Below are 15,383 nucleotides of genomic sequence, written 5' to 3'. Positions count from 1 at the left end.
GACCTGACAAATGTAATGGGCTAAATGAACTCAACATTTTAACGTGTGGAAAAGTTGATTTGAACTGACCGTTTGTCAGGTCATGTTTGTAAATGAAAAAGTTTACTCAAAGGGTGGATTAGAAAATGTGCCTCTGAAACTGTTGTGTATGATATTTCTATAGAGTTGACTTTTCTGGAAGGTAAGATCATTGTTTTCATTGTTTTCCTTTCTGAAGGTCCAGACTTGGTTTTCAGGTTAGCATCAGGTTTGGGTTCAGTTTCATGTTGGGGTCATGGGGTCATGGGGTAGGTATGCTGGCAGCAAAGGTCCTCACAGGTGTGTTTGACCAGGTCACTGCTCTCAGAGATGCAGTCCAGACACAAAACCACCTGAAACACTCTCTCATTATGGCCTGTTTTTATTAGAGGTCAAAGGTCAGCTCACACTGAGGCCACCTCAGGCTGCAGCTGCAGGAGGGAGAGAATCAAAATCATCACCGCCATCATCACTATTATCATCATCATCAGCACCACAATTATCACCATCAACACAATCACCACCATCATAACCATCATCACACCACCTCCACGATTAACACCATCACCGCCATCATCACCGCCATCATCACCACTGCCATCATCACCACTGCCATCATCATCACTGCCATCATCACCGCCATCATCACCGCCATCATCACCACTGCCATCATCACCGCCATCATCACCACTGCCATCATCACCGCCATCATCACCGCCATCATCATCACCGCCATCATCACCGCCATCATCACCGCCATCATCACCACTGCCATCATCACCGCCATCATCATCACCGCCATCATCACTGCCATCATCACCGCCATCATCACCGCCATCATCATCACCGCCATCATCATCACCGCCATCATCACCGCCATCATCATCACCGCCATCATCACCGCCATCATCACCGCCATCATCACCGCCATCATCACTGCCATCATCGCCGCCATCATCATCGCCGCCATCATCACCGCCGTCATCATCACCGCCGTCATCACCGCCATCATCACCGCCATCATCACCGCCATCATCATCACCGCCATCATCACCGCCATCATCATCACTGCCATCATCATCACCGCCATCATCATCACCGCCATCATCACCGCCATCATCACCGCCATCATCATCACTGCCATCATCATCACCGCCATCATCACCGCCGTCATCATCACCGCCATCATCATCACTGCCATCATCATCACCGCCATCATCATCACCGCCATCATCACCGCCATCATCATCACTGCCATCATCATCACTGCCATCATCACCGCCATCATCACCGCCATCATCATCACTGCCATCATCATCACCGCCATCATCATCACCGCCATCATCACCGCCATCATCACCGCCATCATCACTGCCATCATCACTGCCATCATCACCGCCATCATCACCGCCATCATCACCGCCGTCATCATCACCGCCATCATCATCACTGCCATCATCATCACCGCCATCATCACCGCCGTCATCATCACCGCCATCATCATCACTGCCATCATCATCACCGTCATCATCACCGCCATCATCATCACTGCCATCATCATCGCCGCCATCATCATCACCGTCATCATCATCACTGCCATCATCATCACCGCCATCATCACCGCCATCATCATCACCGCCATCATCATCACTGCCATCATCATCACCGCCATCATCACCGCCATCATCATCACTGCCATCATCATCACCGCCATCATCACCGCCATCATCATCACTGCCATCATCATCACCGCCATCATCATCACTGCCATCATCATCGCCGCCATCATCATCTCCGCCATCATCTCCGCCATCATCATCTCCGCCATCATCGCTGCCATCATCACACCACCTCCACGATTAACACCATCACCGCCATTATCACCGCCGCCATCATCACCGCCATCATCACCGCCGCCATCATCACCGCCGCCATCATCACTGCCATCATCATCACCGCCATCATCACCGCCATCATCATCCCCGCCATCATCACCGCCATCATCACCGCCATCATCACCACTGCAATCGCCACCAACACGTATGACATTTAATCGTTACTCTCCTCTGTTTGCAATAAACTTTATCAAATGAAAACCTTAATTTGTCATTAATTTCAGATCTTTGTGGGTGATTTTATTAGAAAAATTTATTATGGGGTAAATAAAGATTAAACTCAACTGTATTTACAAACCTCTAAATATTCTATCTGCATGACTTAAAATTAAGAAAACAATCCAGCAAAATTTCTGAGGCTTTGCTTTTGGATTTCAGACAGAAGTAAAAGCTTCTTGTTTATCACTGGATGATTGATGAAGTGGCTAAAACCTCCTAAAGTGTTCACACTAACTGTACTCTATACACCAGAAATGTAAGTTAAAGCTTTTACTCTTCTCTTTAAAAGATGCATCAGTTACACAGAGAAATTGTAGACTAGAGGGTCTGAAACATTCACAAATGTTCTTCTAGGATGATAGAGCACTGCTGGTCACTGAAGTCAAAGGTCAGAGAAAACAGAACTGTGGGAAACTGAGAGCTGGTTGATCCCCAAACCAGCTCTGCTCAGGAAGTGTGGGTGTGATGTCATAGACGTATTGGTTGGGTGACACATGGATGTGTATTAAACAGTGTCAGCAGTCATCTTAAAGTCCACACACACACACACACACACACACACACACACTGTATATATGATGGAAGAAAGAGAGGATTTCCTCTGGAGGAAGTGACTGTGTGTGTTTATCGGCAGTGGACGATGTGCTCATATCTTTATTTAAATAAAACTTGCAGGAACTCAGTGCAGAAATCAAAAGCTCCAACCTCCAGGCTGAAGCACCGAGAGCTGCAGTTCTGCTAACGTCCACCAGAGGCTCCCATGTTAAAACCTTCAGCTGTCTGGAGTCCCTGAACTGGCCCTCTGGTCTGTGATTGGCTGTTAGAGCCTTTTTAATGCAATTACTTTGAATGCAGACAAAAACTCACCGGGTGTCCGGTGCTCGTGCTGCCGGGGGTCGTGCTGGCGGGGGTCATGCTCGAGGCGGTGGGGGTGTTGGTGGTGGTTGTGCGTGTTCATCTCTTGGTGTGATGTATGATGGTTGTGGGTGTGGCCTGGACTCGGGGTGGGGTCTGTGGGGTTGTGCTGGTTGGTCTGGTAGCTGGTATTATATGGCGCGCTGACGGGCACCTGGTGGTCGTTCTGTTCGCGGTTCAGGTCACCGCCCTGCTGCTGGAACCGAGTATGAACAACTGAAACATGAAACAAAACATCCCCAACTTTTAGAAAAGAGGTGAGAGAAGCTGCAAACAGAAAACACCAGGCAAGAGTTCATCGAGGTTTCCCTAAAAATATCTGAGCATTTTGAAAAAGACGCCCCTGGAAACCAAAGATGCATCGGTGTCTCCATTCAGGAGCGCACACACGCCCGAACATGACCGAAGGCCTGAATCCTGATGGAGCTTCACTGACTCAGAGATGAACAGGAAGTCTTGCAGACAGGCTGTGAGTGAGACAGAGAGGCTGATGGGAAGCGGGTTGATGTATTAGGGGGTTTCTCCGCTGAGCTTCCTCAGCGTTTGTTTGAGCTCATTGTTGGAATGGCAGCGAGAGCGGGAGCACTGATCTGTGAGCCGGTGACCTGCAGGTCGGGTCGAGGTCATTCACAGCTGGCCAAACGCTCGCTGCTTCCGCTTGTTTTTCATACATTTTTTTTGTAATTTTTAATACACTGCTCAAAAAAATAAAGGGAACACTCAAATAATGAATGAAATATTCTCATTGAATACTTTGTTCTGTACAAAGTTGAATGTGCTGACAACAAAATCACAGAAAAATCATCAATGGAAATCAAATTTATTAACCAATGGAGACCTGGATTTGGAGTCACACACAAAATTAAAGTGGAAAACCACACTACAGGCTGATCCAACTTTGATGTAATGTCCTTACAACAAGTCAAAATGAGGCTCAGTATTGTGTGTGGCCTCCACGTGCCTGTATGACCTCCCTACAACGACTGGGCACGCTCCTGATGAGGTGGCGGATGGTCTCCTGAGGGATCTCCTCCCAGACCTGGACTAAAGCATCTGCCAACTCCTGGACAGTCTGTGGTGCAATGTGATGTTGGTGGATGGAGCGAGACATGATGTCCCAGATGTGCTCAATCGGATTCAGGTCTGGGAAACGGGTGGGCCAGTCCATAGCTTCAATGCCTTCATCTTGCAGGAACTGCTGACACCCTCCAGCCACATGAGGTCTAGCATTGTCCTGCATTAGGAGGAACCCAGGGCCAACCGCACCAGCATATGGTCTCACAAGGGGTCTGAGGATCTCAGCTCGGTACCTAATGGCAGTCATGCCACCTCTGGCGAGCACATGGAGGGCTGTGCGGCCCTCCAAAGAAATGCCACCCCACACCATTACTGACCCACTGCCAAACCGGTCATGCTGAAGGATGTTGCAGGCAGCAGATCGCTCTCCACGGCGTCTCCAGACTCTGTCACGTCTGTCACATGTGCTCAGTGTGAACCTGCTTTCATCTGTGAAGAGCACAGGGCGCCAGTGGCGAATTTGCCAATCCTGGTGTTCTCTGGCAAATGCCAAGCGTCCTGCACGGTGTTGGGCTGTGAGTACAACCCCCATCTGTGGACATCGGGCCCTCATACCATCCTCATGGAGTCGGTTTCTAACCGTTTGTGCAGACACATGCACATTTGTGGCCTGCTGGAGGTCATTTTGCAGGGCTCTGGTAGTGCTCCTCCTGTTCCTTCTTGCACAAAGGCAGAGGTAGCGGTCCTGCTGCTGGGTTGTTGCCCTCCTACGGCCTCCTCCACGTCTCCTGGTGTAATGGCCTGTCTCCCGGTAGCGCCTCCAGCCTCTGGACACTACGCTGACAGACACAGCAAACCTTCTTGCCACAGCTCGCATTGATGTGCCATTCTGGATGAGCTGCACTACCTGAGCCACTTGTGTGGGTTGTAGAGTCCGTCTCATGCTACCACGAGTGTGAAAGCACCACCAACATTCAAAAGTGACCAAAACATCAGCCAGAAAGCATAGGTACTGAGAAGTGGTCTGTGGTCCCCACCTGCAGAACCACTCCTTTATTGAGTGTGTCTTGCTAATTGCTAATAATTTCCACCTGTTTTCTGTTTTCCATTTGCACAACAGCATGTGAAATTGATTGTCAATCAGTGTTGCTTCCTAAGTGGACAGTTTGATTTCACAGAAGTTTGATTTACTTGGAGTTATATTGTGTTGTTTAAGTGTTCCCTTTATTTTTTTGAGCAGTGTATATTCACAATTGGATTTCATCCCTTTCTGACTGCTTTAGATTAGTTTTACTCATTTTGCATCCCTCTGAACATTTAGCATCTCTTTGTGGTCACTTTACATTCATTTCACTTGCCTTGCATCTCACTTCTTCTTTTTGCTGCTCCCGTTAGGTAATCATCTACCTCCATCTCCCCCTATCCCAGCATCCCCCTCTGCCACTCCAGCCCTTGGCACATCCTCCTTCACTGCATCCATGAACCTCCTCTGAGGTCTTCTTCTCCTCCTGCCTGCAGCTCCAGTATCTCCACCCTCCCTCCTCTGCACATGTCCAAACCATCTCACCTCTCTGACTCATTTCTAATCCATCCCCCAGTGAAGACCTGAGCATCTTCAGCTCTGCTTCCTGTCAGCCAATCAACAGCTGCAGCCCAAACTCAAAACTTTAATCTCATCTGAATGAATGAATGTTGTGTCTGTATCATTTTTAAGAGAAAGATGATTTCAGGCCTGATTTGTCATTTTAAAATCTGAATTTCAGTCTCACATAAACGTGCACACAGATGCATTAACTTCCAGTTCAGTTTTATTTATAAAGCGCCAAATCCCAACAACAGCTGCCTCAGGGTGCTTTACACTGTGAGGTAAAGACCCTGCAGTGCTACAGTGCAAAGATGTAGTCCAGTGTGTGTGCAGGTTTTATGAGACGATGACTCATGCCTGCTGCATTTGAAGGTGTTCCTGTTATTGTGTCCAGTTGTGTTGTGATCGGTGGTTTAATTACACTGACCTCAGCTCACAGGAAGTAGGTTGAATCGTAGGCGTGGCGGGAGTGGACCGTACCATGTGGAGGTGTGTGAGGAACGGCCTCTTTGTTTGTCTTTCTTTGTTAAATCGAGCCTCTAAAGGTCAAAGGTCTATTTCAGTCTAATGTTTTTCCAAAAACATCAGCTGTTTTGATTCTCAGAGTTCTCAGTGCTGCATGCTATAAATACTTTCTGTACTCTGCACGTATCCTGCAGTATTATAATACCGCAGTACTACATGAAGCTGAGCTTAGGGGGCTTGGTAATGGCTCACCCACGCACTCTTCCCCAGAGGGTGGATGGTGGGTGGACTGGACCTTTTCTTGACCTGAGCACGATGCTGCACCACAGCTTCCTGTTTGTTAGAGGCGGGAACGAGTCCAAGTGCTCCAACGCCGTTAACACAGAGAGTGAAGGTGAAACTTTAGAGTCTTCATCAATTTATGTCCAAAAGTTTCAGATATGAGCAAATAAGAAGCTGAGCTGCTGAAACATCACAAAACGTCAAAACAGGAAGTTGAATTCATCACTACGCGACTTACCTTTTACCTTTAACTTCACCACAGTGAGCACTGCAGTCACACAAGAGTACGAAGAGGAGTACCTCATTGCTCTGTGATGGCATTCAACAACCCATGGCCAATATTTGCTGGAAGCAGGCAGTCACCCAGAGGATGCAGGTGCTGCGTGCTCGACTGCAAGGCGTTTTCACAGGTCACCTGGTGGGATACCTTTCTCCAAACACGTGTCGTCTGAGTCAGACTGACTGCAGTCACTCTCAGGTTGGCAAAGGTTTGCTAATAATTACCGTCTAATTTATAGATGCAGATCGATCGAACGAGTCAGTGCAGCTCAACTATGCTGCTATTTGTGGAGGAATTTCTGTTTCAGAATCACGAGTTTCTGACTGGACGGAGTGTAAACAGTTACATGCAGATTGCACGTAAGGCCAACTTGACCCCATTCAGTCTCAGACTGGTAGCAGACGACGCCGTCTTACTGCCGTTTCATCGGCGCCTCGTGCAGCAGAGTCAGTTTGAAGATGGCAGCTGACTGCGAGTGGTTGCAGACCTGGTCTCTGTGTTTGAAGCAACCTCACACCATCAACTTCAAAAGCAACTAGATCGCACACTCACTGCACACAGTCTCTGTCATTCTGGTTGTGCTGTAGCCTCCAACCATCATTTTCCATCGTGTCCTTCTAATAGAGGCAGATTCTTTGAGCTATATTTTTTATCGCCCCTTCCCTTCAATATTACAGATATCCTTATTCTTCATCCACTCCATAATTGCCCCCACCTTCTAGAATAATCTGTTGTCCCACTCTAAGTCCATCTGTTAACACTGTTGCCATGTTCTTACTGCTGTTCTGAGTCTTTTTAGTCCTTTGTTCTTATTTTTCCCACTTTTTATATTTTTTCATTATCCTCTGCCTGAAACAAGCTGATTTAGCTCCTGCTTCCCCCTCCCTAAAGTCTACTTTCTTCTGATTGGTCAGCCTTAGGAAGCCTGTTGAGGGGCAGTGCATGTAAGCTCTGCGTCTCCTGCTCTCAGACTGCTGGCTTACTTTTGTTTCTTAGGATACTTAAGAGTAGAATGGGAGGCAGAGCCTTCAGCTTTCAGGCCCCTCTTCTGTGGAACCAGCTCCCAGCTTGGATTCAGGAGACAGACACCCTCTCTATTTTTAAGATTAGGCTTCTTCAGTTTGGTGGAGGTTAACAGATGCCGACGTGAATGAAAACATTTCTGTGAGCATACCTGGAGCTTTGACTGCTGCCGTCTCTGCTTCAGATTGTCCAATCAGAGGCGAGCTTTCAGAGTCCACCTGAGGACCTGAGACTGTTGGAGAGAAAAAAAAACCAACAAGCTGTAAAACTGCAGTTTAAGCAAACACAGACACACAAACAGCTTAGAGACAGACAATAAAAGTCATATCATCCATCCACGAGGTGGCGGTCTGAGCAGATGCCTCATTTTTACCCTTTTTACAGTAAACTCGAGATAAAAGCATCGTTTGAGGCGTACTGAAGGCTCAAAGGCGGAGCTTTAAGACGTGCAGCACATGCAGGATGCTGATAGGAAGCTGAAGCTGAGGATGACCCCTGCAGTCAGCAGGTAACGAGCTGGCAGTGCATCACACATGAAAACATTCATGTTTCTCTTTATGAGCTTTTCTTTATGACAAAGAAACTGTTCGTGTGAGCGTCAGCGATAGATTCGTGTGTCCAGAGTTTTAGGAGGCGGAGCCGCCCCTGTGTCAGGTGCAGGTATTCAGCCGCGGTGTGGATGCTCGTGATGATGATGATGCAGTATTTGGGGAAACGGTCACTGATAAAGTTGGAGCGTCTGCACAAACGGAGGTGCAGAGGGGAGGATGTCCTCCTTCAGATAAACACTGCAGTTTCCCACACGCTGAGAAAATCTGGAGCACATTAAGTTCCTGAGTGATACTGAAGCTGGCCTGTTTTTGTAAACGTAAAAATAGACTCCAGCAGAGGAAACCAGAGCCAGGCGCCTATTCAGAGCAGCTCTAAATATACTCGATCCTTGTGTCTGTTACTGAACCTCCACGAGGAGTTTATGAATTAATACGTTTGGTTTTAGGCTCATTGAGATCATCAGGAGAACGTAGGCTGCGGTTTTCTATATTACTTCATTTATTTATGTTTTTCTACTTTTTAAAATCATTCCTGGACACCACAGTGGTGCAGTGGTTAGCACTGCTGCCTCACAGGAAGAAGGTCATGGGTTTAAATCCACTGGCAGCGCTACTGTGTGTGTGAATGTTTGATGGGAACCAAAGGGGACAGGAACCAAAGGCTAAAGGAACCAAAGGGTATAGGAACCAAAGGGGACAGGAACCAAAGAGGACAGGAACCAAAGAGGACAGGAACCAAAGGCTAAAGGAACCAAAGGGGACAGGAACCAAAGAGGACAGGAACCAAAGGCTAAAGGAACCAAAGGGTATAGGAACCAAAGGGGACAGGAACCAAAGGCTAAAGGAACCAAAGGCTAAAGGAACCAAAGGGGACAGGAACCAAATGCTAAAGGAACCAAAGGGTATAGGAACCAAAGGGGACAGGAACCAAAGAGGACAGGAACCAAAGGCTACAGGAACCAAAGAGGACAGGAACCAAAGGCTAAAGGAACCAAAGGGGACAGGAACCAAAGGCTAAAGGAACCAAAGGGTATAGGAACCAAAGGCTAAAGGAACCAAAGGGGACAGGAACCAAAGGCTAAAGGAACCAAAGGGTATAGGAACCAAAGAGGACAGGAACCAAAGGGGACAGGAACCAAAGGCTAAAGGAACCAAAGGGGACAGGAACCAAAGGCTAAAGGAACCAAAGGCTAAAGGAACCAAAGGGGACAGGAAGCAAAGGCTAAAGGAACCAAAGGCTACAGGAACCAAAGGCTACAGGAACCAAAGGGGACAGGAACCAAAGGCTAAAGGAACCAAAGGGGACAGGAACCAAAATATCAGTTTCTGTGATGCCAGTGGTATTTGTACTGTATTTGATGCTCTGCTGTTACCTCGCCCACAGACAGGTGGAGGGAGGTGATGTTTTCGGTCACGTTGGTCTTTCTGTCTGTTATGAAAGGAAATTTCTGGAGTTGGGGTGGTACAAGGAACAGCTGATTGGTGGTGATCGGGATCACGATCTGATTCCAGGATTTTATAGAAGGATTCTTTGCCATTGTGAGAGAGGGACAATGTTCACATATTTGTGTCCAACCTTATTAGGATGAGTCAGAATCCAATAAAATAAATTAGGACTCATCAGTTCTGCAGTTTGTTCACGATCGAAGGAGGAATCTGGATCTAATGACCGAGGAAGCTGAAAACCCACCTGGACTCAGGTGAGGGTTACTGCGATGCCCCCTGCTGGCTCACCTGTGTCCTCACAGTTGTGTCCTCCGTGTCCCGGACAGCAGCGCCACAGCAGGGTGGTGAAGATCTTCTGCTGCTGTTTGTACATGGGCCGTGTGGACAACTTGTACCTGCACACAAACACACACCGTGTTAAGATGTCCTTACCTTCACAGAGGAGGTCATGTGACCAGTTTGTCTGTCACAGCTCAGCACAAACACACAAACTGCTCTGGATCCAGCTGCAGCTATCACTTATTTTAGTAATCAATTATTTAAATCAATTATATAAGAAATACTTTTATTAATGAGCAATAATAAGTATTCATAGAGAAATAAAGGCTGGTTTCTAACATCTGTCAGAAAAACTGACAGTGTGGTACCTCTGGGATGTTTGGTGTGCGTTCATGTGTTTGTGTGTTTGTGTGTGCTGGTGAAAACCCCTCACATGGTCAGGTGACAGTCGGCCATCCCGCTCGGACACGGACTCTGAGACTTGATGGTGTATTTTTCTGTTCCACACATCACCGCCATCGTCGCCACACGTTTATGCACGAACGCACACCAGTTCCTGCACACACACACACACACACACAGAGTCAGGACACTGATGCAGTGCGACAACATGTCCACAGTTTCCTGCACAGAAAAAGTGTCGGGGTCCCTCAGAGAGGGCTTCACTGAGGCTCACTGAAATGTTTTTATGAAATAACCAAAAATCAGAGGGGAAAAAAACATATTTGTGTCTAACTGTGTAACATGTTTCAGGAACATGGACACACACACACTGTTTGGGGTCAGAGGTCAACCGAGGAGCACCCCCACTCTTTAGAAGTAATCAAGGATGAAAGCATTTGTTACTCCAACTTCTGAAAATGGAGATTTACCTTTTTGTGTCTGAGAAAACTGGATTTAATATGAACCAAAAAAACAAACAGAAAAAATGATTAAAAAAAGAGTCAAAGTGATCGAACAGATCTGTGGCCATCTCTTTGCTGCAGATGGAAGCATTTTGATCCTTGGTGGTGGTTTTGTGTCCCTCTCTAAACGTCACAGATCCTCTCTGTCTGTTCTGGTCCCGGTCACTTCTTTATTGGCTCTTTGCGGTCATTTTGCATCGGATTGCTAAAATCTTGCATCTCTTTGTGGGAGTTTCCTCTGGAGCTTTAAAAAAAGATGACTGGACTTCTTTTTGTTTCTTGAAGGCGTTCCTCCTCTCATCCCAAAGGCTTCTTCAGGTCTCAAACCAAAGATGCAGAGATCCAGGTATTTAAATCCCTGTGGGCGTGGTCCCTCAGAGGTGGTTGTGACCCTCTATTGTTCATGTGCGTAATCACGTGCCAAGGTGTGAAAGGAGGCGTGGGTCATTACAATCAGTGGTTTCAGGTGAAACCAATTTGGGACTTCACCCACTGTTTCAGGTGTGAGCTCAGGACAGCACTGTGAGCGGAGGGAGAGTTGGTGACATAATCCACCTCCTCTGCTCAGTGATGGTTGTTCACAGTGGACACAGATGCTTCTTTTACTCCTCGTTCAAACATCTGTCTTCCCTGAACACTAGCATCCTCAAAGAGTGACCTTTGACCTTTAGGTGCAGGTGTACAGCTGAGTCTTGTCCTGTCGAGGTGGCTCTTCTGTGTTGTGCTTTTGAGGAGTTTGTTTGGTTTCTGCAGTGCAGAGGTCCAAGCACTCTTCACTGCACTGGACAACACACACACACGCACACACACACGCACACATGCACACATGCACACACACATGCACACATGCACACACACACACACACACGCACACACACACACACACGCACACACACACACACACACACACATGCACACACACACACACACACACACGCACACATGCACACACACACACACACGCACACACACACACGCACACGCACACGCACACACACGCACACGCACACGCACACACATGCACACACACACGCACACACACACGCACACACACACACATGCACACACACACACACACACACAGTGTGTCTTCTGTCAGAACAGAGGTGATGGTTCTCATGAGGCGTTTACCTGGATGAATGAAGGTGTGGCAGCGTGAAGCCTGATGAAAGCTTTGTGATGACTGCAGAGTGAGGATGGTGGTCCGGTCGGCTTCACAGTGTGTGTTACTGCAGAGAGTCTCCACAGTGGTCCCGGCTTTTAAAGCTGAAGCAAACAGCTGCTCTGTGTGTGTGTGTGTGTAATAATGCTGCTAATATCAGAGAGACGTTTACTGAGCGCTGACCGGCGGCCTGTTTGTGTCTAATTCATCCTGGATCCTGAATGTTGTTTAGTCTGTGTGTGTGTGTGTGTGTGTGTGTGTGTGTTTCCTGGGATTTTCATGTGTGGTTGTTTATCTCAGCACTTCCTGTCTGTTGACTCTGGTGGATGGCGGCACCAGCAGCTCTCAGAGTTCAGCTCCGTTTCCATGTTTCATAATCATATCTGAGTCTTTGCACAACCATGACTGTTTTCAGCAGAAGGTCCCTGAAGCCTCCACAGTTCAGCTCATTTTTTGGTGTTTTCTGGCATCTTGTAGTGATTTTCTTTTGCAGCTGTTTTTTCTGCTGTTTCTTTCTTTTAGCCACTGTGCATCCAATCATAAACGTTTTGAGGATCCCTGCGGCCGTTTCCCTTTAAAACACATTTGGCATCTTTTTAGTCTTCCATCTTGTTGCATTGATTTTTCCCTTTGTTAATATTTTGCATCTTTTTGTTGTGATTCAGATTCTTTGTGGCCATTTTGCATTCCTTTTGAAATGTTTGGCATCCCTTTGTGGTCAGTTTAAATCCCTTTATTCATAAAGGGTATTGACAGTCCCTTGTGGGTCTGTTACATCTCTTTGTGGCCATTTTGTGTCCTTTTCTAAACCTTTAGCATCTCTTTTTGGTTGGTAAATGTTTGGTGACTCTTTGTGATCATTTTGTGATCCTTTGTCATCATTCTGCTCTGTCTTTGCATCGATCTTCGATCTCTTTGGGGTTCTCTCGTGTTCAGGACTTTAGCTAGCCCGGTCCATTTTAATCCAGGCACATACCTCGCTTTCCTCTGCAGCTTTCCTCGGATCGTGCTCTGCAGTGTTGGAGTGTGTGTCTGTTTTTCCTGATGAACTTTAGATCTCCTGGGACAGATTGCTGGCTTGGTGTGAACATGTTCAATCTGGTGAGAAGACTCCAGAGAAACTGGATTATACGTCCATTGTTCCTTCGTGTGAACAGAATCTTGTGACTCAGAAAATCCTAGTGTCATTTCCTCTGGTGTCACTTCCTGCAGAGCTGTGAGTCATCAGTCATCAGGAGGTCACCCCCAGCCTCACCAACCTCAGCTGACAGGATGTGAAGACATTTTTTCTGACCTTGAGGATATTTCAGGTCTGTCTTGAGCAGCTCAGTGGTGCAGAGCTGAGACCCTGCAGGACAGCATCCACAGCGAGCCCAAACACATCAGCGCTGATCAAACCTAACCTAACCTTCAGCTCAACTAAACCTTATCCTTTAACCTAACCTTTAAACTGTAAAAATAGGCCCAGCTTCAGCCTTAGGCTAACCACGTCACTGTGCAGGGTCAGTCTGATGCTACAGTTAACCCATTCAATCTAGAGTAAGCTCACTGCGGGTGAACCTTCATCCCTCTTTTCACTGTCGTAATCGCTGCAGACCGAACGGCCCGTCAACAATTCGCCCTCACAGCTCGAGTAACACAATACAGGAAGTCCCTGCTGATCCTGAGCTGCACAAACAGAGAGTGAACAATGAAACACAAACACACACAAAGCAACTACACAGATGCAAAATGAGCAGAAAGCTTTATTTCGGGGTGCGACTCCTCTGCAGGAGGCTTTGGCTCAGCGGCTCTCAGTCAGTCCCTGCTCTGCTCATGGCTGCAGGTCATTTGTGTTAGTTCCAGGAAACTGTTAATCTTTTTCCTTCGTGGTGAGTCTGAGAAGCTGGAACAACATCAGAGGTTGAATCTTTAATCTTCAGCTTCAGGTTGATTCGTCCTGTCAGACTGAACTCATGATGCAGCCTAATCTCTCCGTTTAGCCTGAGAACATCTCAAAGCTGCAGCGCAGCCTCTGCAGCTTCACCGGGTCAAGTGGAAACTCCTCGTGTGATATCAGCTCTTCATCTCTGAAAATATGAGCTGCTGGAAGCAAATGAAACTAAATGAGAGGATTTTGTTTTTGTTGGATTACAGAGAAGTTGTTTACATGGATGTTTGACTCATGCCAGGAATCACTTCTGCGATGAATCACTACAATTTCCTTCAGCTGATAGGAGCCAATATTTTCCAGAGCACATTTAGAAACTTGTGCTTGAGCTTCTAGCAGGAGAGGGCAGGACAGCAGAGGACGACTAACTCCATGAACAACGATGAAAAAAATGAAATATGAGCTTGTTTCGCATCTCTCTCTGATTATTTTGCATCTTTGTTATCATTTTTCATCATGTTGTAGACCTCTGAGCAGCTTTGTCATTTTGCATCCCTTTGCATGTTTTTGGGTCCCTCTGTGGTCATTTTGCATCCTTGCAGGTATCTGATTTTTTAAAATCCTGTTTGAGTAATTTTGCATTTTTTTGTGATCAAATCAACAAAATCCACCAACACCCACATCCTGTTTCTCCTCCCCTCCCCCATCTGAACTTCCCCACCTCTGTCAGCTGCTCTCCAGCTTTCAACTACCAACTCTCCCTGAAATCACGACCTCATCCAGAAATCCAAGCCCTCCACAGGTTTCCTTGATCCTCTCCCCACAGCTCTGGTTAAATCCTGCCTCCTCCCCTTCATATCTGCCATCATTCGCTCTTCTCTCACCACTGGAATTGTTTACACTCTCTTCAAAACTGCAGCCATCACCCAAATCTGAAAAAACCTGGTTGTTATCCGAACAACTACAATAATCTTCGCCCCATCTCTAACCGTTGCCAAATTCACTCCCATTTAACCCAAAAAAAGTCTGGTTTCCGCCCCAGCACAGAAACTACTCTACTAAAAATCACTGATGACCTTCTCGTGGCAGCTGACTCTGGACCACTCTCCCTCCTCATCCTCCTTGATCTGAGTGCAGCTTTTGACACCATCTCCCACAACATCCTCCTCAATAGATTATCTTCTATTGGCACCTCTCACACCCCTCAACTGGTTCTGATCTTATCTCACAGGATGCCCTCAGTCCATCCAGCTTAAGTCTTTTAAACCCCCCTGAAATCAAATCCTGGTTCCCCTCAAACTTCCTTAAATTAAACAGCGACAAAACTGATTTCCTGCTTGTTGGAACTAAATCCACCTTATCCAGAGTTGGCAGGTTCTCCCTCACCACCAGCAGCTCCTCAGTTTCCCCCCTCCCCTCAGGTTAGGAGCCTGGGTGTCATCCTTGACAGCACTCTATCCTTTCACTCCCA

The 15,383-nt window shown here is 47.1% G+C and overlaps 1 protein-coding gene across 1 annotated transcript in view; it reads right to left on the bottom strand.

The window, feature by feature from the left end:
- The window catches only part of mmrn2a (multimerin 2a), a 28,555-nt gene that overhangs the window by 9,000 nt on the left and 4,172 nt on the right, over positions 1 to 15,383 (bottom strand). The window contains exons 2-5 of the mRNA XM_030748349.1: positions 10,409 to 10,531; positions 9,985 to 10,091; positions 7,851 to 7,931; positions 3,000 to 3,263 (exon numbers count right to left, since the gene is read on the bottom strand). Coding sequence (XP_030604209.1) covers positions 3,000 to 3,263; positions 7,851 to 7,931; positions 9,985 to 10,091; positions 10,409 to 10,531 — 575 coding nt within the window. The remainder of the gene's footprint in view (positions 1 to 2,999; positions 3,264 to 7,850; positions 7,932 to 9,984; positions 10,092 to 10,408; positions 10,532 to 15,383) is intronic.

This window comes from Archocentrus centrarchus, chromosome 15 (assembly GCF_007364275.1).
Source record: "Archocentrus centrarchus isolate MPI-CPG fArcCen1 chromosome 15, fArcCen1, whole genome shotgun sequence".
NCBI lineage: Eukaryota > Metazoa > Chordata > Actinopteri > Cichliformes > Cichlidae > Archocentrus > Archocentrus centrarchus.
Note: the sequence above shows the minus strand (reverse complement) of the source record. Positions and strands in the feature narration are given on the sequence as shown.